This window comes from Phyllopteryx taeniolatus, chromosome 4, assembly GCF_024500385.1.
Source record: "Phyllopteryx taeniolatus isolate TA_2022b chromosome 4, UOR_Ptae_1.2, whole genome shotgun sequence".
In the NCBI taxonomy this organism is placed as follows: domain Eukaryota; kingdom Metazoa; phylum Chordata; class Actinopteri; order Syngnathiformes; family Syngnathidae; genus Phyllopteryx; species Phyllopteryx taeniolatus.
In genome coordinates this window covers 30,114,561-30,137,626 of record NC_084505.1, presented here as the reverse complement: position 1 = coordinate 30,137,626, position 23,066 = coordinate 30,114,561, and the positions used below count along the sequence as shown (strand labels likewise).

General features: G+C 42.5%; 1 protein-coding gene across 10 annotated transcripts in view; it reads left to right on the top strand.

The window, feature by feature from the left end:
* The window catches only part of LOC133477130 (nuclear factor 1 X-type-like), a 178,787-nt gene that overhangs the window by 54,216 nt on the left and 101,505 nt on the right, over positions 1-23,066 (top strand). For 9 of the 10 annotated variants that reach the window (XM_061771526.1, XM_061771525.1, XM_061771527.1 and 6 more), the window contains one exon: positions 2,484-2,567. Coding sequence is in view for 8 of the 10 variants with exons in the window: in XM_061771527.1 (XP_061627511.1) it covers positions 2,484-2,567 (84 nt within the window). In the remaining 2 variants the exon portion in view is untranslated. Of the gene's footprint in view, positions 1-2,483; positions 2,568-8,137; positions 8,374-23,066 lie in introns of those variants that run through there. The other variant, XM_061771519.1, reaches the window with a different exon arrangement.

The window sequence follows — 23,066 nt, the reverse complement described above, 5'->3', positions numbered from 1 at the left end:
TCGTCCCTTGAGGGGTCGCCACAGCGCGTCATCCTTTTCACCAACTGCCCTCAGGTGTTCCCTCACGACATCCATCAACCTTTTCTTTGGTGTTCCTCGAGCTCTCTTGCCTGGCAGCTCCATCCTCATCCTCCTTCTGCCGATATACTCACTATTTCTCCTCTGGACGTGTCCAAACCATCCAAGTCTGCTCTCTCAAACTTTGTCTCCTTTCCTGGATGCCGTACTTACCCATCACTTCTTCATCAACCCTATTTCCTTCACCAACATGTCCATTACAATCTGCACCAATCAAGACTCTCTCTCTCTGTCTGGGATGCTCAGAACTACTTCGTTTAGCTCCTTCCAGAATTTCTCTTTGACCTCTCGGTCACATCCTACCTGTGGGGCATAGCCACTAATCACATTATACTTAACACCCTCAATTTCAAGTTTCAGCCTAATCACTCGATCTGATACTCTTTTCACCTCTATGACATTCTTTACCAACTCTTCTTTTAAAATAACCCTGACTCAATTTCTCTTCCCATCTACACCATGGCAAAATAATTTAAACCCTGCCCCTAAACTTCTAGCCTTACTGCCTTTCCACCTGGTCTCCTGGACACACAATATATCAACCTTTCTCCTAATCATCATGTCAACCAACTCCCGAGATTTTCCCGTCATAGTCCCAACATTCAAATTCCCCACATTCGGTTCTAGGCTCTGCTCTTTCCTCTTCTCTTTTTGGTGAAGAACCCGCTTTCCACCTCTTCTTCTTTGACTTCGACCCACAATAGCTGAATTTCCACCGGCGCCCTGCAGGTTGACAGCGCCGGTGGCGGACGTTGTTAACCCGGGCCACGACCAATCCGGTATGGAATTCTTTGGATGAACGCTCATATTTGTTTGGCAAAGTTTTAAGCCGGATACCCTTCCTGACGCAACGCTCTGCATTTATCCGGGCTTGGGACCGGCCTACAGTTTGCAGTGGCATTGAGAGAGCAAAATGCGGCAGGATAACTGGTTGGCAATCGCAATTAGCATTAGCGCGCTAGCAATTACCAAAAAACACGCTAACTATCATTCAGCTCACTCATAAATCATGTTATATCTACATTACACATCTACCAGTGTCTTAAAAATCACTTACAAATGATCTTCTGTCGTTTTTGGTAAAGTTTATCAGTGGCCCAACACATGGTTCCTAGCAGAAATATCTTTTTTTGGCAAAGCTTCGACTTGTTGAAGTCGTCTTTGCTGAGTTATTGGATATTTTTTATTATTTTTATTATTATAATTTTTTTTAAATAGGTGTTGAACAACTGGGCTTAAAAGGTTGGAGCTTGAATAAACGACAAGCATTTTTATGGAATCCCAGTAGTCGTGGGGATGGGGGAACGTTACATGGTGTAATATTTAACTAAGCTATTGCTGTTCCATTTGGCAATAGCTTTGTACCTCAGGATTATTTTGTCACCTTATTATACCTTTTAAAACGTCAGAAAATGAAAAAAAAAAAGGATCTTTTTCACCCTTAAGCGAATTGCGGAAAATTATGTGATTGGCCCTGATTTCCGAACAGATTGGGGTTCAACCCTAATTGTTACCAGTGCTGGTGCAGCCTGAAAGTGTAACGTTTCGGACACTGTATTTGGGCAAAGTGTTCTCTGAGAATTTAAGAGAAAAAGTGGTACAGGAATTAAGTACAATCACGATTGCAGCATTTTCCAAGCAAGTGTAACTAACCTCCATGTAAAAACCTCTCCTGACATTGTCCATGAAAATGCTGTATGACATTACTGTTAACATTTATTATTTCAAAAACATTCCAAAAATATATATTTTTCTACTAGTTATGGTGCATTTTTCTCTCTACAGTTTCTAAAACGAGCAGATTGCATAAACGCTAAACTGCTTGAATGTGCCTTACCTCATTTGCGTAAATTACCTTGATTGATTGTGAGGAAAATTGACGCTTCATCAATAGATTCCAATCGCGAGATTACTTAATTTAGTTTTTGAAATATTTATTTGTGATGGGAGAAGAATCTCGACGTTCTGAACGCCTGTTTCCATGCTAGCCTTGTTTTCGGCAGAATACTGCCGCCTGGAGGTGTTGTGTCATAGCGCGGATGTAGCTGATGTCATGTTGGACTTCTTTAGACAGCAAACTAGTTGAGAGTCAGTCAACAGAAGAAGAAGAAGAATCACCTTTTATTGTCATGAGCATGCATGCATGCACACGAAATGTGTTCTCTGCATTTAACCCATCACAGTGAACACACACATGTTAGTGGAACACACTGGAGCAGGGGGCGTCTTTGCAGTCTAGTAGTGCCCTCCATTTTGCCTCAATAGCTTGGCGACATGATGAATTATTGAATTCTACACAATTCTTAACAATCAACTATCTATTATTATGACCATCACCTATGCACATATTAACCATTTTTGAGTGAGTCTATTTCACAATTGTTTTTTCTCCTTCTTTTTTACAGGCTACCGACGCTTACCTGGTGAACGACGATTCTGTCAGAGGCCCAGGGGTTCCTGAATGTTTCCTTGTGTCTGATACATACAGGGTATACAAACACATACACACACACACACACACACACTGGCAAACGAATGAACTGCAAACACAAGTGATTCTTTTTTTGTGGCAATACAAACAAGCTGAGTGGATTCAAATGATCTACATTGACTCACTGTGGTTAAAAAATGAGGAAGACTCATACGTATGTAGCAGAATATATATATATATATTTTTTGACAGCCTCACACTCTCCACAGGTCCCCAACAACATATTTAACACATTTAGCACCATGCGTGTTCTCACAGGAATTACTGAGGATTATTATTATTTTTTTTAATGAAAGATGATGCACTCTAATAGAGAACATTTTCCATTCAAGCCACTGATTTAAAACAACTTTAAACATACTGTTTCATAGCAAATGTTATATATTATTATTGCAATATAAGGCAGTGGCGTTTGGCCTTAAATTGTTGTAATTACCTTCGTAGGAATTTTTACATTCAATTGTTAATTTGCTTGCGACACATTTCTTTTTGCAATTTAAATTTGTACATTTTTCAGTGTGGCCATAATACTACTTCATAGAATGACACCGCACTTGACCTTCACAGACATATAACTGTATGAAGGACTGTATTCTACCTGCTGCGTGAAGATGGATACATTTACCTCGCGGTGTATGTAAACAAAAACTCTATCTAAAGCAGCCGTGCTGAAAACATGAGCTGCCGTTACACACGGTAAACATTTAAAAAACAGCAGGACCGACACATTGCTGCGTGCACACACACACACACACGCACACACACTGAGATTGCAAACAGCCCCCTTAACATCTCTTCCCATCGACAAGTGTGTATGTGGTGCTTGTTAGCCATAATGGCCAGTCTGACCGCATATGGCTGTACATGTACTGTATGTACATGAGTGGCGTGCCCACATAAACAGCATTTTGAAAGGGAGACACAACCACCTGTCTCGCACATTTCGCCCGCTAATGGCGATATCAGCCTTGGCTTTTAACGTACAGCGTAACCACAGGAGATGGTAAACATAAAATGCGCGGCCTGCGGTGCGTGTCAACGGGAGACCACAACACGCTAAAGTGTTGTCACACCATGTGTTTTTTTTTTTTTCATCGTGTGGCAAACACAGTCTCGGAAACCGCCAGAGCTGGAGGGGAGGGGGCTTTTCTTAGGGTGGCGGTCAAAGATGGGAGATGTGGAGTTTTTCCATGCAAACCTGAGTTGTGCAGTTTTGTAACGCCTCCTGTGGTTGCTATAGTTTGTTATTTGGCTGCCGGGGGGCCTGCGTCGTGTTGAATACTGAGATGGGCGTCTAGGCTCGACTCCAGCTACAGACAAAGAAGGCCGCTAAAGTCAGATGCTGTAGAAGAACCGTGTCGACTGGAGGTCGTCAAAAGCTCTGGAACTGGACTAGGACACCGTTCCGTATTAATTTACTCCAGATGAGTAATAGATTATTTTGACTCACCCTTAACTCTATTTAACCAGCGCAACTATTTGGGGATTTTGTTTTTTCTGGTCATTACCGTTGTAAATGTCTGCACACAGGAAGACAGTGCCAGCCAATCGTTTGCATCGCAAACCCCCATGTGATACAACTCAGCCAATCAAATCATTTATTCAGAGCAGCTTTATGAGGCAATCAAGCGGCTCAGAATGTTTGGGGTAAACGGGTAGTTGCACTTTAAAAAAACTGTAGGAAAAAAGATGTGAAACGTTGTTGATATTAGTTCAGCTTGTTAATACGTGGATTGTTTTATCAATTATCACCACCCGTCTTATGGAGGTTATACATCAACCACTTAAAGGCGTTTATTTATTTCAGTATTAAGCCCTTTGAAATGCAGCATCTCAAAGACAATGAAAAATATAAAATTCCTCCTGCAAATATTTGATGCATGTGTGTATTTATTTATTTATCCATCCATCCAGGTAAGGCAATTGAGAACACATTGTCATTTGCAATGTTAACCTGGACGCAAACAGCAGAGTCAAATAAAAGAAAAACTGTACAATGTGATATAGTTACATATATCCATAATACCTGACCTCATTGCATGTGATGAATAAAAGGTTCATAACGGGCTAAAAACAGGTGCAGCGGGTCATGTACAGCCTCCCTCACTAACTTTTTAAACAATGATTTTGGGATGAATGAGGTGAGTTTTATGTTTGTTTGTTTTTTGTAGCGTTTGGGGCAGAAAATTGAAAAGAATATTGACCAAAAGTACGGCGGCCTTTGGGAACCAAGAGGTTAATGAAACTGCTGGAACAGATAGCGCGGGTGGTGGTATGCATGGTGAGCAGAGAGCGAAGAGAGGCCGGTGTCTTGCCAATGACTGTTTTATAGATAAACGTGAACCAGTGAATTTGTCTGCATGAGTGACGAGCGGCCCAATTTAGCAGTGAGTACAGTTCACTAAATGTTCACTAGCGTTAAATGTAGCGCTGGATAGTCACTGTAATTCTCTCAGTTCATCAGAAACTTTTGAGACATTCAATGCAGTTGCTAACCAAATCAGCAGCACCGAAGCAATCTCGCAGATGAATGAACCTGAGTGTTAATGTTCCAGGACCTACGTGACTTACTTGTTCCACGTTTCTTGCCGTATCTAGTCTTCGTTTTAAACTTGACTCGCCAAATAGCAACCGGTAATAAGATTGTTTCAAACGACGCCTCCCCCAAACAGCAGTTTAGTAAATCAACGCCCCTGTGGAATTACAATAGTTACATATGTTTCCATTTTCGAGCAAACTTTATTCAACATAAATGTAATAAATACTTTATTAGCGCTGCCTATTCAGTGTGAAAATCATTGATAGTTGATTGTTCTAATAAAAAAAATTGAAATAACAAATTCTATTACAGACACTTGACACAACTGCTTGCTGTAACAAAATATTGAAGTTTGAGTTCTCCTGCATACTATATATATTACGATGCGACGTACCTCGGCTCGAATACATTTGACTCTGGACTGTGCATATTTTACATGTAACTAAATGATGAAGAGTGGAAGGAGAAAGCGGTTTGCAGGAGAGGGAAAGGAAAAAGAGAAAGGGGGTGCACAACAGCTTTGGGGTTTGGACCTGTGCCGTGCTGGGGTGTGGTTTGGACCGGGCGGGGACTCATGGAAAGAAATAGTCTCAGTACCCTTCACCTTTTACACTATTTTCCCCATTTTGTTCCCCACTGTTGCTAGCCTATGTATCCTTGAGCGCAAGACGAAAGTGTGTGTGTGTGCGCACGCGTTGTGGTAAGTATCTTCCACATAGGTCTCGTAAAGCTTCGTACCAAACACCCCCCCCCCCCCCCCCACCCCCCTCCACCCACACACACACACAAACACTTTAAAAACTTGGCATTGAAGCACCGGGGTGACTTCAACCTCCAAGACCGGACCCTATAGCGCACACACAAACACACACTCAGTGTTATTCACACACTACACAATGCTGCTACACACACACGCACACATTCGGCAGGCAGGGGCTTATGTGTAATTGCAGGCACTCTGCCCGCATACTGTATATGAGTTTGATTAGGCCGAGGAGCAGGGAGCGGGTGAGGATAAAGCTGAGGCTGATTAGAACCAGAGAGTATCACTCGCATACAATGGGAGTCACATCGAAGCGGCTTTGGACCACTCGGCCCAAGTTCAGGTATCAATTGTCTGCGTATGTATAGTATATACGCAGCACGTTGCAATGGGAGCTGCTGATGCACGCACGCACACACACACAAAGAGAGGGTAATAAATTACAAGCAGCCAGAAACCAAATGCACATCTTGCAGTAAAACTTTGTTGGTTTGTTCAAAGCATCCCAGGGGGTCCATAGAAATAGTTGGAATTATTTAAAAAAAAAAAATAATAATTTCTAAATATGATGTGGTGTCATTTATAACTTACAGGAAAAGATAGCGTGGTTCCTCAAATTCACTTTGTAAAAAAATAATCCAAAGCAAATTTTGGTCAGTGTCGGAGCCAGCGTTTCCTGCTACTGTAAATTAAACACTGATTACTGTAGTTCCATCGCAGACGCAAATTAGCAAGACATTCTCTGAAATAATGGAAATAGAAATACTGTACCAGGATTCAGCTCTGACGTTCAGAAAAACTTTATTAACCTCTAGCAGCAATGTTTGAAGTAACAGTGAACATACTTAGCCGACATGCAAATGTAAAAAAAAATAAATCAAGTATTGCTAAAAAAAAACTAACAGTACAGTGGAACCTCGATTTAACAGACTAATAGAGGGCAGGGTCGTCTGTTAAATCCGACTGTCAGTTTTTTACACAGAAAACAGTACACAATTGTTTTTACCAGTACGGTATAAAATTATTGTAAGTATATATATATATATAAATGCTTTTAATGCTTTAAAATGTTTGAAAAGTTTAGGTTTATCCAAACTTGGTGCATGGGAGGGGTGATTTTGTGTTCCAACTGGATGTTATTTTTTGTCCATTAAATGTGAATTCTGTTAAATCAGGGTCCATTAAATTGCGGTTCCACTGTATTAACCTTAATGACAAATTCTGAAGGAGTACCACAAAGATATGCCTCGTGCACCTTTTATTTTCTTTTTTTGGGTGGGGGGGTTCATTTTTTTTTTTTTTCCCCCAGTACTTGCCTGGGTTTTCTCTCACTTCAGCTTCCTCCCACATTCCACAATCACGCATGCTAGGCTGTGTTCACACTGCAGGTCAGTTCTGTTCTGATTAAATTTTTGTCCCAATGTGACATGTATCAGATTTTTTTCATGTCAATGTCTCTTCATATGTGGATATAAATCAGATATTTATCCAATGTGACTGACTGCAGTACGTATGCGCAAGTGGCGCGCATCCGACGTGTATGTCATCAAGTGTCACAATTGTTTGACAAAACAGAAACGCCACAAAAGCAATGGCGGGCGAAGGAGCAGAAAAACAACTGATAAATATAAGAAAATGTTGGTTCCGGTTGCACAAAATCCGAGAAATGGTCACAAATGCGTCATGACCTAAGGTCCATTGGAGACCCCAAATTGTCCATAGGTGCGAACGTGAATGTGGGTGAGTCAAAAGTCAGAAGGGATAGGCTCCAGGTCACCTTCATGAGGGCAAGCAATAAAGAAAAGGAAGAGATGGAAGATAAAGTGCCATCAAGATATGTAATAGAAAATGAAACAAAAATTGAGGAAATTAAATTACATGTTCGGACACTTTATTTTATTTTGACTCTCAATCTCATTGATTGAATGAGGGAGAGGGCGCAAAAAAAAAACGAAGCTTGGTCAAGTCTTGCAGTTTTTAATCATCTGAATGCATTGCTCGAATGTATTTTTGTGTGTGTAGAATATGGTGCATTCACTCGCATTCTGGAAACACGCAGATTGTTACTTTACCGCGGCTTTTCCATTGGGTTCAGTTTTGCAGGGCGACGCTCGGTAGTTTTCAAAGTTGCAATGAAAAGCAAACAGTGGATGTACAGTAGAGTTCCAGTTGTGCATGCGAGGGGAGGGCAGCGGAGGTGGGAGGGGTGGTGGGGGAGGGACAGGGGGGGGGGGGGGGGGGGGTGCAGTGCGAGCGAGCGAGCGAGGGCGGGCGGGAGGCAGAGCAGCAGGGAAAAAAAAAGTTTCCCCTCCAAGTTGGTGCGGAGCTCGGCGGCACAGTGAGCGAGGCGGGGTTAGAGCCTGCACCGAGCCACAGCAGCGAGTGTCGGCCAGCCTTTGCGATGCGGCACCGCAGCGAACCTCCTCCATCCACGTTGACTCGCGACCGCTCCGACCGCCACCTGTAGACTCAGCCATGTACTCCCCTTACTGCTTGACACAGGTACGCACTATTCTCGTCTTTTAACGGGGTGGGCGGAAGGACATTCGAATCGCATTTGGGGTTGCCCGCTTCGTCTTCCTTTTTTCTTTTTTTTTCTCTCCCCCCCTGGTCTTGTGCGCCTGAGGCTATACTCCGGTTCCCGTCTGCCGCGTTTTCCGCCTTCCTTTGCCCCATTTTCAACTCTTTTATCACTTTTCCGCCCGTCGTTCCTTTTCGGTTTTTAACGGCGCTTTTCCAACAGACGTTCCGACGCGGCGCTACGTTCGCTATCGAGAGAAAATGGCGCTTGTCGCACTTTATTATGATGATGATTTTATTTTTTTTCCTTTTTTTTTTCATTTTTATTTTTCATCAAACTAATCTCGAAGTACAGTAGGTTCGCGTTGGAGCCCGATTCCAGCCAAGCGGACGCAATTGAACGTGAAACCACACCGACAGGTTTAACCGACTTGTTGCGTTCACGGACCGTTTCCCCCGCTCCGAGGAAGTGGAGTTGAGCTGCACGAACATACACACGCGCGCGCGCGCGCCCGCGCCGACGAGGGCGAGTCGGCGCTGTCGTGTTGCTTTCAGGGCCACGGTGGACGACCCGACGTGTTCACGTTGGTGTCATTTGGACAAAACAAAAAAAACAAAAAAACGATCATTGTGGTGCGTTCAAGGCGCGAGCTGTACACTTGGAGGATTGATAGAGCAGGAAAATAATGCTCTTGACCTATTATACGTCAAGGCGATTTTTGAAGCATGTCATTTTTATTTCGTTTTTTTTTTTTTTTTTTTTTTTTTAAATGATATTGAATACATATTGGCTGCATTGCGAGATTCATTTAAGTGTATGGATTTCACGTGGTCATCATACATATTTCTTTAGAAAAGATTTTTTGGAATCACAGTAATGTGATCTTGACCTATTACTGCAATTAATAAGAATTATTATGAAAAATATAGCTCAGTTTGTTGTTGTTGTGTGTGAAGGCACCTGCACAAATGTCTTCTTATTTTTTTTTTACGGGCCTTGTAAAGCAGATTGAATTTTACACTTAAAAATAATTCAGGTTGATGTAAGACAAATGGAATTAAAGCTGAATTCCATATTATAGCGTAAGTACACACGGTGCAAAATGTACTTTTATTCAAAAAAAGGAAAATTTAAGGAGATAGTTGACCTTCTGTTTTACAGCATGATGCCATATTTATCCAAATTGTAATTTCAAAGTGATTTTTCCTTTTTCTTTTAGTAAATCATTGTTCTACGTTTGTTTTAATGTGGTGAATAACACATTTTAAAATTGTTTTTATTACTCGTCATGAATTTAATAAAGGAATACAGAAAAGGTCATGCCCCTAATGACCTTTTTAGTTTATTCTACATTTTGCGACTCTGCTTTATATATTACGCTCCTTAAGAATAGCAGAAAGTAGCTTTTAAAATGATTATATATATGATGATAGAAAAATGCAGATTATATTTTTTTTGCCTCAATTTTTAGAAAAGCTGCAAACATATTTAGATGTACTTTTTGTGGCCCTGGTTCACAGGCTCCAATTTTAGCCTCATAATTTTATGTTTTTCATACCTGATGTCGGATTTTCATTATTCTCTGATCAGGAGCTGCCATTACATTTAATATCATTACTGAAGTAGTCTAATATCATTTTATACATAATACACAAGTTTTTGCACAATACTTTACTACAATTCTAGTTGGCTTTTTTACGTGCCAAAATGTGATATTCATTTTTTCAATTCCATAAATGAGAGGATCTGTGTCCTTAAACGGAGAGGTGTGTGTGTGTGTGTGTGTGTGCGCGTGTCCACGGTGGAAAACGTGGATTCCCTCTCAGTGTTATTTCAGGCCGTCCTAGCTGAGTTTTTTTGTTTGTTTGTTTGTTTTTTTTTGTTTTTTTTCCTCTGACCGTTGGCACAAGCGAATCACAACAATTTTTAATCACTCTTGTATAAGTCGAATTAATCACATCACTTGTGTCCTTTAAATGACTCCTTACACGTCCCTTGACCTTTCGGCCGTCTGTCACTCTGGCATAAGGCTGTGTGTGTGTGTGTGTGTGTGTGTGTGCGCGTGCGTGCGTGCGTGCGGGCTTGCGTGTGTGGCATATTTCCTAATCAATATTCCATTTGATTTTTGCATATTTAGTACAGATGATTTCCAAGCCTGCTGGTGTGAGCGTCCGAGTTCCCTTTGTCTTTCCGTTAATTAAAATGAATTGGCAGCAAATGGGCCGTGCAGTGCATGATGGGCATGCTCCTGAAGATGAATATCAAATTTGCGTGGGGGGAAAAAAATATAAAAAAAAAATAATAATAATAATAATTCAGTAGTTCACTTGCATGCACTTTTATTTTGGAATCCACTCTTTTATGTCGAAGCTGCACACTTGAAGGTAACGCGCGCGAATTGGGGTTGTTTGTTGTCGTCATTCCTCGATCACACCTCGTGAATAATTAATATTTGACGAAAAAAAGAGCGGTGTAAACAACCTTCGAGTGCATTATTAATAGCGCTAAAGAGCTTTGTTGGAAATGTCCCTGCCCGGATAGGTGAAGCCAAAAAAGTGGAACTCTGGCAGTGCTTCACAGCCCCCGTGACGGCAGAAAAAGTATTTGCATAAAGTTTTGATGCGATATGAAGGTTGCGGGGGCGTCTTTAATTAAAACTTTTATGTGCGGCGTTTTCAAATCAATTATCTCGGCTTCCAGTTAAGTCCCCGCCGACGCTGCCAACTTCCGAGGCTGCGTGCAAACTAATGAGATGCTCAACTTGGTGCAAGAGATCTTTTGGGGGGGGGGAAAAAAGAACTTTTGTTATTTTTTTTATTCTCAGCCATTTGGGTTTCATGTCAAATTATTTATGCCCGTGCCGTGATTGTTATTATTATTTAATTTTGGGAATTTTTTCATTTTATTTTAATGGAGCTTTTTCGTTTTGTAGTTGCACGGATGCGCAACACAAGATTCATGTATCGAAATTAGGATCTTCTCAAGAAAAGAATGGACTCGAAACTTACGTTTGAATGCTGTGAGATGCGGTTGAACAGGGGTTAATACATAGCAGCATATCATAGCGATCACAAAAGAATCTGAAATCATATCTCCCAGGCGCTGTGATTCGGGAATAGCAGAGCGGTTACATTGGATTTTGGGTAAAGTCCTGCGATCTTCCTACAATGCTGGGCCATCTTTGCTTTTCTGTCCATGATCTTATTTACTTATGATAGTTTAGCAGAAAAAACAAATATTTTTGAGTAAGTAATAACATCAGTCGGAACGCTTGTCTGTCGGCATTCAAACATTATTTTTGGGGAAAACAAAAGCATTGGTGTGCATGCTTGATTTATTTTTACTTTTTTTTCCAAAATCATTGTTTGACACCCAACAGCATCGCCTTGCAGAAGTTAGAATAAAGTCCAATATTGATTTTGTTTTCTTATTTTTAGCCGTAATTAGAAAAGTCTAAACATTTATCGTGCAGCACTGGGGAAATGCAGGCTGTAGTGTCTTGAATTTCTAATGCTTGTTCCTCAGCATTTACTCATTATAGGTTTTTTTCATTTTAAATAAATATCTTTTTTTTGGCACACCACAACGTTAATGTGAAAGATTGATTGCAGGAAAATATTTTCTCCGACCCACGCCGGCCTTCGTGTGAATGCTTGTCTCAGCATTCACATTCTAGCGTTTTATTTGATTGATTGATTTTTTTATTTTATTTTTCTTTTCTCCCCAGACAAATGCACTAGTGTGAATGACTGTCCCTCAACATCCTTTCAAAAAGTATTTTATGTACACAAAAGCATGCGTGAGAGTTGGGACGTGAAGACTCGTCTCTTAGCAGTCACGCAATCGTTTTTAGGGGGTGATGCCAAAAAATGTTAACTAGGGACGCAAGAGAGCAAAGTGTAAATGCTAGTCTGCACATCTTTTTTTTTTTTTTTTTTTTTTTTTTTTTTTTTTGCCGTGACATAGCATTGTGGTCGAATGCTTGACTCTGCAGCCTGTGACGCGGCGAAGCGAAAGCCTCACATTCAGGCCCCGTTCATACCGTGCGATGGCGTGCACGCATTCAGATTTGGGGCCGATTCCATTGAGTCACACGTGTAAAGCGAGGTGGGCGAGCGTTATCTCGTAACATACTCGACGCGAACGCACAGGCGCCGAGTCGGCCCAGTAAATGCAGTGAAGAATAGGTTTGCTGTAGTGGAAGGAAGGCCGGCTGAAAGTGGGCAGACTTGGGTGCCAGGACGCCAGGCGGGCGGGCGCAACCCAGGGGTACATTGTGTTCTTTTTATTTATTCATCCTTCCTTCTGGATGCGGACCAGGCCCACCTTACACGGCTTGGCCGCTACGCGAGAGCTGGTGGGCCGCGATGGGCGGATGAATGGATGTTGGAGAATGGCACAAATGTGTCACTTAGGAAGATGATTGCAAAGAAGGAGGAAGCATGATTTGGAGAAGAGAGTTCTTCAGTGCCCACCCTCGCCCCCCCCCCCCCCCCCCCCAAAAAAAGAAAAAAAAAGGTGAATCTTGGAGTTACACTCAATCCGGCAGTGTGCTCATCCCTTATCTGCACAGTCTCCCTCACTGCCCGTTGAAAATGGATTTATCAAGCTTAACCGAGGCGCTTGGCACCGCAGAGTAATAGGTGGCTGTCCCCTTGCATGGATGCAAGTTATTATTGTGTATGCAGATATATGTGCCGCACGTGTGAATAGCCTCCCTCTGGCCTCCCAGTGCGGATTAGCTTTACGCTGATCTGCGGCCAGTGGAACCGGGCGGCCCCTATAGCTGTCTTGTGTTGCTTTGCGATATACTTGTATTGAGCGGTCATGCATGTGTACTTTTGATAAAAAGCCAGTCAGTGTGCTCTTCCTGCTCAGGAGGAGCCTCCTTTTGTTTAAACCCGAAAGCTTTGCTCACGAGAATGGAAAGTACCAACGTTCATTATATGGATTTAAATTGACAAAATTGTATATCCCGACAACGATATGTATTCCGATACGGTATTTCTTTTTCTCCTTAAAATTACATGAAATTTATCTTATCGTTCCTCATTTTATTTTTAAAACACATATATAGAAAAGACAATAAAATTAATGAGATCAAGAAAAATACAATAAAAGGCAAATGTATCAAAATATCTGGTGGTACAATTAGTTTTCAAGGAATGTACACTGTCGTGGTGTACATTGTATCGTAGTGTAACAATATTGTTTACGTCCAGTATTTGCGGGTGACGTAGTAGCGTCGCTGCAGTTACGGTTACGCCCAATCCAACGGTTAGATTAATAGAACAGTTGGGTTAAGCGCGGTTTGGAGCGATCATGCCTGGCGGGTGATGCACAAGGTTGATGTCATAAAAAGGCGACTGTTGTTACGCTACATTAGTGTAGCAACAGAGCTAACACAATAGCCCAACCATCTAAATAACGATATCAGCGATTGAGGGTTTTAGAGTACGTCGCACGGTGACAAGCATCTTTGGCTACTTTTGCACAAATCAGCACAGTTTGGGGCACTACTTTTTCGACATCTAAGTAGTTCTGTGGGAAAGTGTAAAAACAACGCTGCGTTGAACGCATCGGACGAAACGAGACACGCTAACAAATGGTGAAAAATGGAGGCGAAGCAGACAGATGTTTAGTTTACGACAGGTTCATTTGATTGTTTTACATCTATGGCCTTAGAAGGCCTTTTCATACAAATATTTACTGAAATTATGACTTTACGACTGCGATCGTTATAAACTACAACGTGTGTAGACCTAAATACAAATTTGGGTTATATCGCCATTTTAAGAAAAGAACGGAAAACAAGGAACCTTTACTTCTCAAGACTGCTCTGCAAGCAAGTGAAGAAGGGTTAAACCAATGTGTTTTTGTTTTGGTTATTTACAGTATAGCCGTCTATAGTTGCATGCAGAGCAACCTGAATTTGGCACTTTTTCTCTTTGCCTTCACTTGTACGATTCTGTGGTGGCTTCACACAAGAAATGGGGGGGGGGGGCAAAGAAAAGTGAAATACTCTTCTGGAGTTATTAATTTTTTCGATGTCCACTAAACTATGACTTTGGATGCTTTTTTTTTTTTTTTTTTTTTTAAACTGAAAGTTAATCGATGTTGGTATTGGATTTTGGAGGTTATGCTGTGTCGTACTTCTTTCTACATTTGAGACTCAAAGAAGGGACGGTGAAAACTTTCACCCATGAATTAAACATCGCAGCAGCTGATAAGATGATCAGATGGTGGAAACGTGAGTCGCCCACTCCGGTCCGTCCCTCCTCTCGCAGCTGCCGGGGGCCGCCCCCCCCCACCCCCTTCACCATCATACTCCTCGTCAATTAGCTCTCTGTAAAAGAGGAGTGACGGTTAGAACTCGATCGTCATTGTTGGGGGATGAGCTATCCTTGTTGTTGTGTTGTTGTTTGTCTCAGACGGGCTCCTTTCTCCCCCCCCCCCCCCCAATCCTCCGTCACCTATTGGTGTGTTTTGCGTTCCTTTTGATTTTCTCACAGGGTCTTTTGCGGGGGGTACCCCCACTCAATGGCACAATGCAGCCTAGCGTGAAATTAAAGCTCTTAGTTAGTTTGGAGTTGCTCAAAAGAGGATTTTACACATGCATGCATTCATAGAGCCTCCCATACGCTATAGATATAGCTAATTAGAGGAAGTACGCCCTATGTCGAGCATCAAGGGCCCAATTAAAAGACTACCTCTGTATGTGAGATCTAGGCCAGAGAGGCTCTGTGAAAGCATTTCTATGCCTCGCGTGTGTGTGTGTGTGTGTGTGTGTGTGTGTGTGTGCACGAACCGTATGCATGCCTTCTTAATCCAGGCGGGAAAAAAAAGTGGACCAGACTTGATATGAGAAGTTTCATTAACATATGCAGCGAGTAAATCAAGAAAAGAGTGGCGTCGATCACCGTGGCAGGCGAGCGTCTGATTGGAAACAGACCGAGCCGCTCCGAGTCTTGTTTTGGATGTAGTCCACACCCAAGACGTCTGTCACGCACACACATTAGACGATCTTTAAGTCACTTTGATAGTATGGCGTTCCTGTCTGATGAGTGCTCGGCTTCTCGCGTGTTACGTTCTGTAATGTTGTTGTTTTTTAGCTTTCACAATTCATTGACCTTAAATGATGACAAATTGTATGTGAAAAATCTTTAAAGTCGCACAAAGCTCCTTAGCTCAGACCGTGAGACTTTTTTTTTTTTTTTTTTTTTTTTAAATATAGATCTCAGTGCACCTCACAAGACCTCAGTGAGCATTGACGGATTAACGCCATGAAGAGTTCTTGTTCATGCGGCAGCCATGTAACCTGAATTTGTACTTAATTTGACACGCGCCGTAAGTTAGTAGTTGTAGTAAAGTTATATAAATTCCAGTAAATATTTGTATGAAAGCCACTACACTGCTCACCGGTGCCTCGTGCCAGGTGATGATGAATTCAAACTCGTTCTTTGCACACTGTTCGTAAACTCGAAACCTGCGATGTCGCTACTATCGGCAGTCGAGCCCCCTGTATTAATTACGGTTAACTTAATTTTTACACGTTCACATGCGAGGCAAGATATTATTTCTAACTCCCATAATTTACCCGAAGTCAAATTGTTTTCAAATCCAAACAAATTGGAGGTTGACTTTATATGGTCCACTTCATGGTTAAATCAACGCTGGTGCTTCATGCTATGTCAAATGACGACCTTAGTTTTATTATTATTATTATATATTTTTTTGCCTACATTGTGTGTGTGTGTGTGTGTATAGCACAGAGGCCAAGCAGCAGCAGCGCATGAGGGAGGCGGTGGCTGAAATATCAAACAGACCTCATAAATGTAAATGATAAAACTCTTCTCGTTTACCAGCACGAGATGCTCCCCGGTGTTATGGAGTCATTCGCAAGAACGCACAATTTCCTCGCTGTAACTGGGGAGGCCAGTTGGTGAATCGGACATTGTGGAACAAAGTGTGCTGCTCTCTCACCCCCGCCCGCCGCCCCCTTCTCGCTCACTCGCTCTCACTCTCTCTCCTGTCGAGTGCGCTGGCAGCTGGCCAGGGGTGGAAAAATCTATAACCCATTGCGTAATATCATATCTTTACCTCAGCTGAACCCTGAGTAAGATCCAAAGTTGTGGCGACAGACAAACACAGCTAAAGGGTGCACTCATGCTTGCGTGATAGTGTATGTCAAAAACACAAACACACACACACAGACGCCGGCCTCCGTGTGGCTAGTTAGCAGCACACATCCTCACATTAACAGTATCACACCGCTTTGATCAAATGTTGCTGACAAATGCTTTTGAGCATTGACTAGCCCTCGTTGGGTGTACTTGCATGTGTCCATGCCAGTAATTGGAGACTGTGAATGTCATCTGTGTTTGAGGCGCTTCAAAAATTGAGTTTTTAAGCTGCGAATGACATTTCAACCCAACTCGAATGGCCCTCCGAAGCCAGTGCTGCAAATGATATTCTCCACTGGATTTACCTGCTTTCCGCGCTTACGAGCACAAATTAATTAATGAATAAAAGGCGACAGGATTATTTGCAGTAACTACCGAAACCGACCGAAAATGGTTGCGCAGTGTGTGGGCTCCGGCAACTAGTTTCCAGGAGCGGCTGAATGTCGCCGGTGAAGAGCATCGCAATGTCACAGATGTAACTGCCAATCCAAAAAAATGCACCTGGGCTTTTCACCCCCAAAAAAAACTGTTTTAAGCGTAAGCGAGATCCAGCTAGCCGCACTTTATTGCAACTTGTTTCCTCTCTTTGTGGCAGTCTGCTTATTCCTTGACAATCGCATCATGTTTTTGTGGTTCAGTAAAAAAAAAAAAAATAATAATAATTGTATGCGGAGCCTCAAAACTAGATTCAGGGTCGCAGTTTTTCCATTGCAGTGCACCAGAAGATGCTCAATCGCAACTCTCAATTTTGTTATGTTCATGTATTATGTTTGTTGTTGTTTCTATATTTTACTCTTCAGCGCATCTGCAGTGTGTCTGAGCTTCGTTTTACACTTGTCACTAAAATTAGGACTGATTATTTACACTTCGCAACTTCCTTTTACACTTTTTTACATTCAAATATTCCTTAAAAATAGCCCGTGCAATTAATCAAGATCGCCGACGGTGACAGTTTTGACACAGAGTGATTCAATTGCAAAATGTGTATGAATAAACCTCTATCATAATCCTTAAAGTTGTGTTGTGGGGTCAGCCCCAAGCCCAGTAGGCGTGACTGCTCTATTTGTTTCGATTGGACATGGTCGCACTCACCAAGAAAACTTGACGTGTATCAGCTGCGTGGTTGCTCTTATCTCCCGCAGACACACAAACTTGACCTGCTGCGTAACCACGTTTTTACCCTTATAGGTAAATAGAGACTTACGGCAATACGCCAGCTATGCCTACAAACAGTGTCTAGTCTGATCTCTGGTAATATGAGCCTCACAGTCACCCGAGTATAAACATCACATGCTCGGGCTGATTCATTTTTGATGGTGGTGATTATGATTATTAAATGGTCTGTAATGGTAATCCTCATGTGCAGCCAAACGTCATGCCTTTGCTGGGAGGCAATTGTTTGTTAATGCGCCAGTGAAAGCCAAAACACATACAGATGTGTGTGGGACCCAAACCGCAAACTCCATGCCATCACTTGCTCCCGCTTGATTTTTACCAGCCGGCTTGTGGAAACTTTACAACCGTCTTTTTAGCGTCCATGCTAAACTCATTTAGCCGCCTCATGCTAAGCCGCACAGTAAAGTGTGTTAGTGCGGTCGTAGTGGTTTTGGGGCCAGTTGTTGGGGAACAGCTGCACAAGTGAGACCAAGCAGGGTGGGAAAAGCGACGCGGCATTTTGATTTACGCCTTGTGTTGTGTTTTGTGAGTGAGCGTGCGACTGACTGCCGAAATGTTTGACTCAAAGAGTCGGGCCGTGGATGCATACGCAGCGGTGTACGGGCGGCAGGGGTCCGGGCTTGGGGGAAACGTGCGTGTTTAAAGTACACACAGGGCTAATTATGCTGATTTAAGCATTCTTGTGGTCCTCCCAACGGCTTGCGGTGAGCTAACTGGCGCAGGGGGGCGTCCGGCGGGGAGAAACGGGAAGATAAAGAAGTTGCCGATAGCCAAAGAAGGCGGCTTTACAACTTCGAAAGGGGAGGCGGCGGTGGGCTTCAACGTACGGAGAGAAATATGTTGCCCCAGACACTGATACAAATGAGGAAAAACATACACTGCCCAGATATCTCCCCCCACCCCCACTCCTCACTTGAGGGTAAAGCCCGTTCTGTGTATTTATTTTTATATTCAGATGTTATGGATAGCTCCGGGAAAAGGCTGTCCCTTTTCCCAGCAAGGGGAATTAATACTGTTTGAATGTTCTCGCCGGAGTCTAAAAGGATGAATTTTGAAATGGAGTTTGGGAGGTTTGTAAGTGAAAACCTAACCACTGCTAAATAAACAAAACTAGTCTTGATTAAATGCGACCCTTGTTTGTTGACTCAGTGTCCTGGCCTGCGTGTGGACACCTGTCTCTTCATTTTTATTTATTTATTTATTTATTTATTTATTTTTAAATGCACTTGCACGCGCCGTGCTGTTAATGTATGCATGCTGTGAACCAAATTAAAGAAAACATACACAGTTGGTGGCAAGGGAAAGAAAACTAGATGACCACAAGCATCTGCCAATTGGGAAACTGTACGTGTATATGTAACGTAAAGGATTCCAATAATAACATCATCTCCGGTTCCCCTGGTGTGTTCCAACAAGAAATGATTACAGACTACCACTATGTGTCCTCCCATTGATACTGTATATTGACCATAAAACTGTTCACTTTTATATGAGGGGAAAATCCTAACTACATTCAAGTGGATAAAATTGCAACCATTTTTGGCCCATCTTAAAAGCTCAAGTATTGTTATTTGCACAAATTCCGAATCAAAATGGTGGAAGGACAATTCCCAGAAATGCAAATCTTACAGCCTCAATGTGATAACGTGAATTAAAAAACACTGCTTCAAATGTCCATTACAATAGGTCAAAGCTTTTGTTGCTCCCTACATATAATTGATATTGAAGACCCTCTAGCTTTATTAGTTGTTAAATAAATTGGTGACAACAAAGGAGCCCCGGTAGTGCCTCATAATTTCTGTCAAATCAGATCACAACTTAATTAGTGCGCGATATCATTGTTGATCGGTAGTCGCTCGCTTCGTACGCATCGTAAACGTGTCAAGCCGCTGGCCGTGTATCAGGATGCGTATCGCGCATCCCACCTCCTTCATTCACTGTGCGGCGTGTCGGCGGTAATGAAGTATTTGCGACCTTAGTGCGAGGCAACCGAGGATGAGTCTTGGAAGAATAAAATCTCCCGCGATAGATCTTCACAAGATCAACCGACACCGAAATTCACATGCGTTCTCCTCTTGAAACAACATACTTTGCTTTCCTAACACCTTCCCCTCCTTTCCGTCTCCTCTCTATTAAGTGTTTTTGTCATTTAAAATCAGCCCAGTTTCTGTCCGCCTCATCTCGCTTTCGGTCCCAGAGGAAGCCGCAGTATTATCTCGGCTACGTTGGATCGGGAAAGCTTAAAAGCCGCTTCCTTACCTGCTTGTCATCTAAAACCGATTGGACCGTTTGGCGGTTTTATTCCAATGTACTCGTCTCCCAGCGAAAAGGTTTGCTATACGCACATTGGGTTTCTCTGGTCACGTGAAGGAATGCTAATGTCTCATAACCATATTACAACCCTTTGGGAAATATGTCAAACTGGTGGCCCGGGGGCCACATCTGGTCCGCCACGTCATTTTATGTGGCCCGCAAGAGTGTGCATCGACTTTGTGCTTCTTGCTAGAATACCAAAATTGCAAATCGGCTTCACTTTTAAAAATGTTGAGATATTCCAAGCATTTTTTTGTTACCAACCCCCCTTTTAAAATACAATTCATACTTTAGTTGAACAAACAGTTTTTACTGGCTTCTAATTTCAAAAGTAATTATCCATTAATTTGTGTATATGTAATAATATGAGGCAATCATATGGGTTCGCAGCCAGAACGGACCTCCGAGTGGAACCATAACTGCGACGTGGCCCGTGACAAAAATTAGTTTGTCACCCCCTGCCTTAGAGGAAGCAGAGGCTATCTGGAGAATCAAATCTCAGCGTTTTCTCCGCCCCTCAGATTTTACAAAGTGTCTCATTTGGATTTTCCTCTGAAACAATTGTGTCCTTGTATGTATTTATACAGGAATAGAATTGTTCTTTCCCAGAAGGCAAAAAAAAAAAGCCTCCCCAAAAAAAAGAGGCCACATTTGTACTTGTAATTTTATTTAATTTTTTTCACAGGCACGTTAAATAAAAAATCAGATGCATTAGCAGCGCAAAGCCTGAAAGAATTCTAACAGGATACAATCAGGGCCGGGCCGTGCCCTCTGTGACATGTGGCAGTGGAAAAAGGGAGCGAGGGATTTGCTGGCTTTATTATTAGGGCCTGTGAGTGTTGTTGATGGAGCGGCTCCATGCGAGTGGACTTGTGCGCGCGCACACACACACACACACACACACACACAGCGGTGAACGCTACACTGAGCAGAGGTGTCAGCCTTGGCTGCCGACTCTATGAAAGGCAAACTCTTAGAAGTGTGCGCTTGTGTGAGTGTGTGTGCGCGCTGCACTGAATCGCACGCACGCGCGTGTGTGTGTGTGTGTGTGTGTGGGTTTAGCAGTGACGGCCAAGAAGCCTCGGCAGCATCTGACGTGGCAGCTCTTGTTGCTTTCTGTCCAGCTCGCTCCTTCTGGCGCACTTTCCTGTGATACTATCTTTTCCTACAATCACATGTTTATAAATGGAGACCGACCGAGAATTGATAAACACGGCACCATTCATGGGGAAATAACAGCGCGTCCAGGAAGCGCATTGCATAGGTTAGAAAGGTAGAAATGCAGACTTTTGCCGCATAAAAAAAATAATATTGCCACCTGGTTTTGTCCCCCCCACCCCCACACTATTGCAGTGTATGGAAAATAACTTTGTTTAGCGATTGAAATCATATAAAAGCACAAGTAATTACAAACTGCTCTCATGAGATTTCATGGAGATCTAAGCATTTGAAGCCATTAAATGAGATTTTTCATGTGATTTCAATTGCTACCAATTGCTGGATGAGATCTTTTTGTGAATTTGGCTTTTACAACTTTTCACAATGCATACATTTAGAGCAATGCATTCAAAGCTGATCCCCACCCCCTCTGCTAATTGCTGCTTTTCACACCTATAAACATTTGGATTCTCACAAAATGTAAGGGGGACAAAAAAAACAAAAAAACCTGAGCGAAGTCCAGCTATAAAAAAAGAGATAAAACCCTGTCGATAAAAAGCGTTGCTTCCTTGGCAGAGGTAATAAAGTTTAAAAACTGAAATGATCAGGCTTTATTCTATCTGACGCTATGGCACATTTACGACATGCATTTATGTCCACACGGAAACATTTTTAAAAATGGAAAATTGTTCAATGTAACCTTTCGTCCATTAAAATACATGTGGAAAACTCTTTCCAAAATATGAAGACCCTTAAAAGTCCTCACAATTGACCATATCTCATAAACCAAATCAGCGTTATGTAATGTTCGATAACATTCGCCTTTCGTGCGAATTCTGTTTGATTGCGTACAACGTCAGATGTACATGTACACACATATGCAAAATGACATTCTTTCCAGTGGCGATGGGCATAATGATCAATTAAACGGTTAATCGATCATAAGAATTGGCTCGCTTGTGCGGAGTTGTTTATGAATCATGTCTCAATCGAAGCAAAATGTAGTGCACTACTTGGCTGCAACCAGTAGGGGCGCTGTTGACTCAGTCTCAAATCTTTTGCTGTACGATGACAGCATTAACTCATTCAAATATCTAAAAAAAATAACAATGTATGAATTAATTGATTATTTTTTTTTTTTTAAATAAAAAATGTGTGGCTTTAGTGTAGGAAAGATGTACAAAAAGTTAACATATGAAGCAAGCTGTAAAGTTACTGTTGTTTTTAATTGTATAATGTTTTTTCCACCCATCTATCCTTATGTTCCCTCGCTTATTTTAATGAGCAGACCTTTTATCGGGGTGGCTTTCCTCCATTTTATGTCCCCTCTGAGGACATGTACTTATGGCTGTCTCCCTGCGGTGCTGTGGTGCTTCTGAGGTCTGCGCGAGGTCGTGGTTTGGGCCGGGGAAGTCAGCGAGCGCGCTTGCAGAGCAGATAACCTCCCATCAATGTTTTGTGTGCGTGTGTGTGTGTGTGTGTGTGTGTGTCTGTGTCTGTGTGTGCGTGCGTGTCAGTCCTCGCTCTTGTTTTGCTGCGCAATGAAAGTCTAAAAGGGGAAAGCGGTGGTTTGAGGACAAAAGTTTCAAAAAGGACCCAGTCTTTATACACGCGCGCTGGGGAAGGCTCTTTTGTTTCTCGCCCCGCGCGTATTTGTCTGCATCCCCAGCGTCTTCCGGCCCGGCACACCGCTCGCTCCGCAGGGAATGCCACTCAAAATGGGCAGAGTGACCTTTAACCCTCGAGCTGCCAGCTCAAGACGCGCTGCCCGTCTCCCTTTGACCCTAAACGCGGTGGAGCTTAACAGAGATTAAGAGCCAGCGCCGGGAGCGCCGTTTGAAACG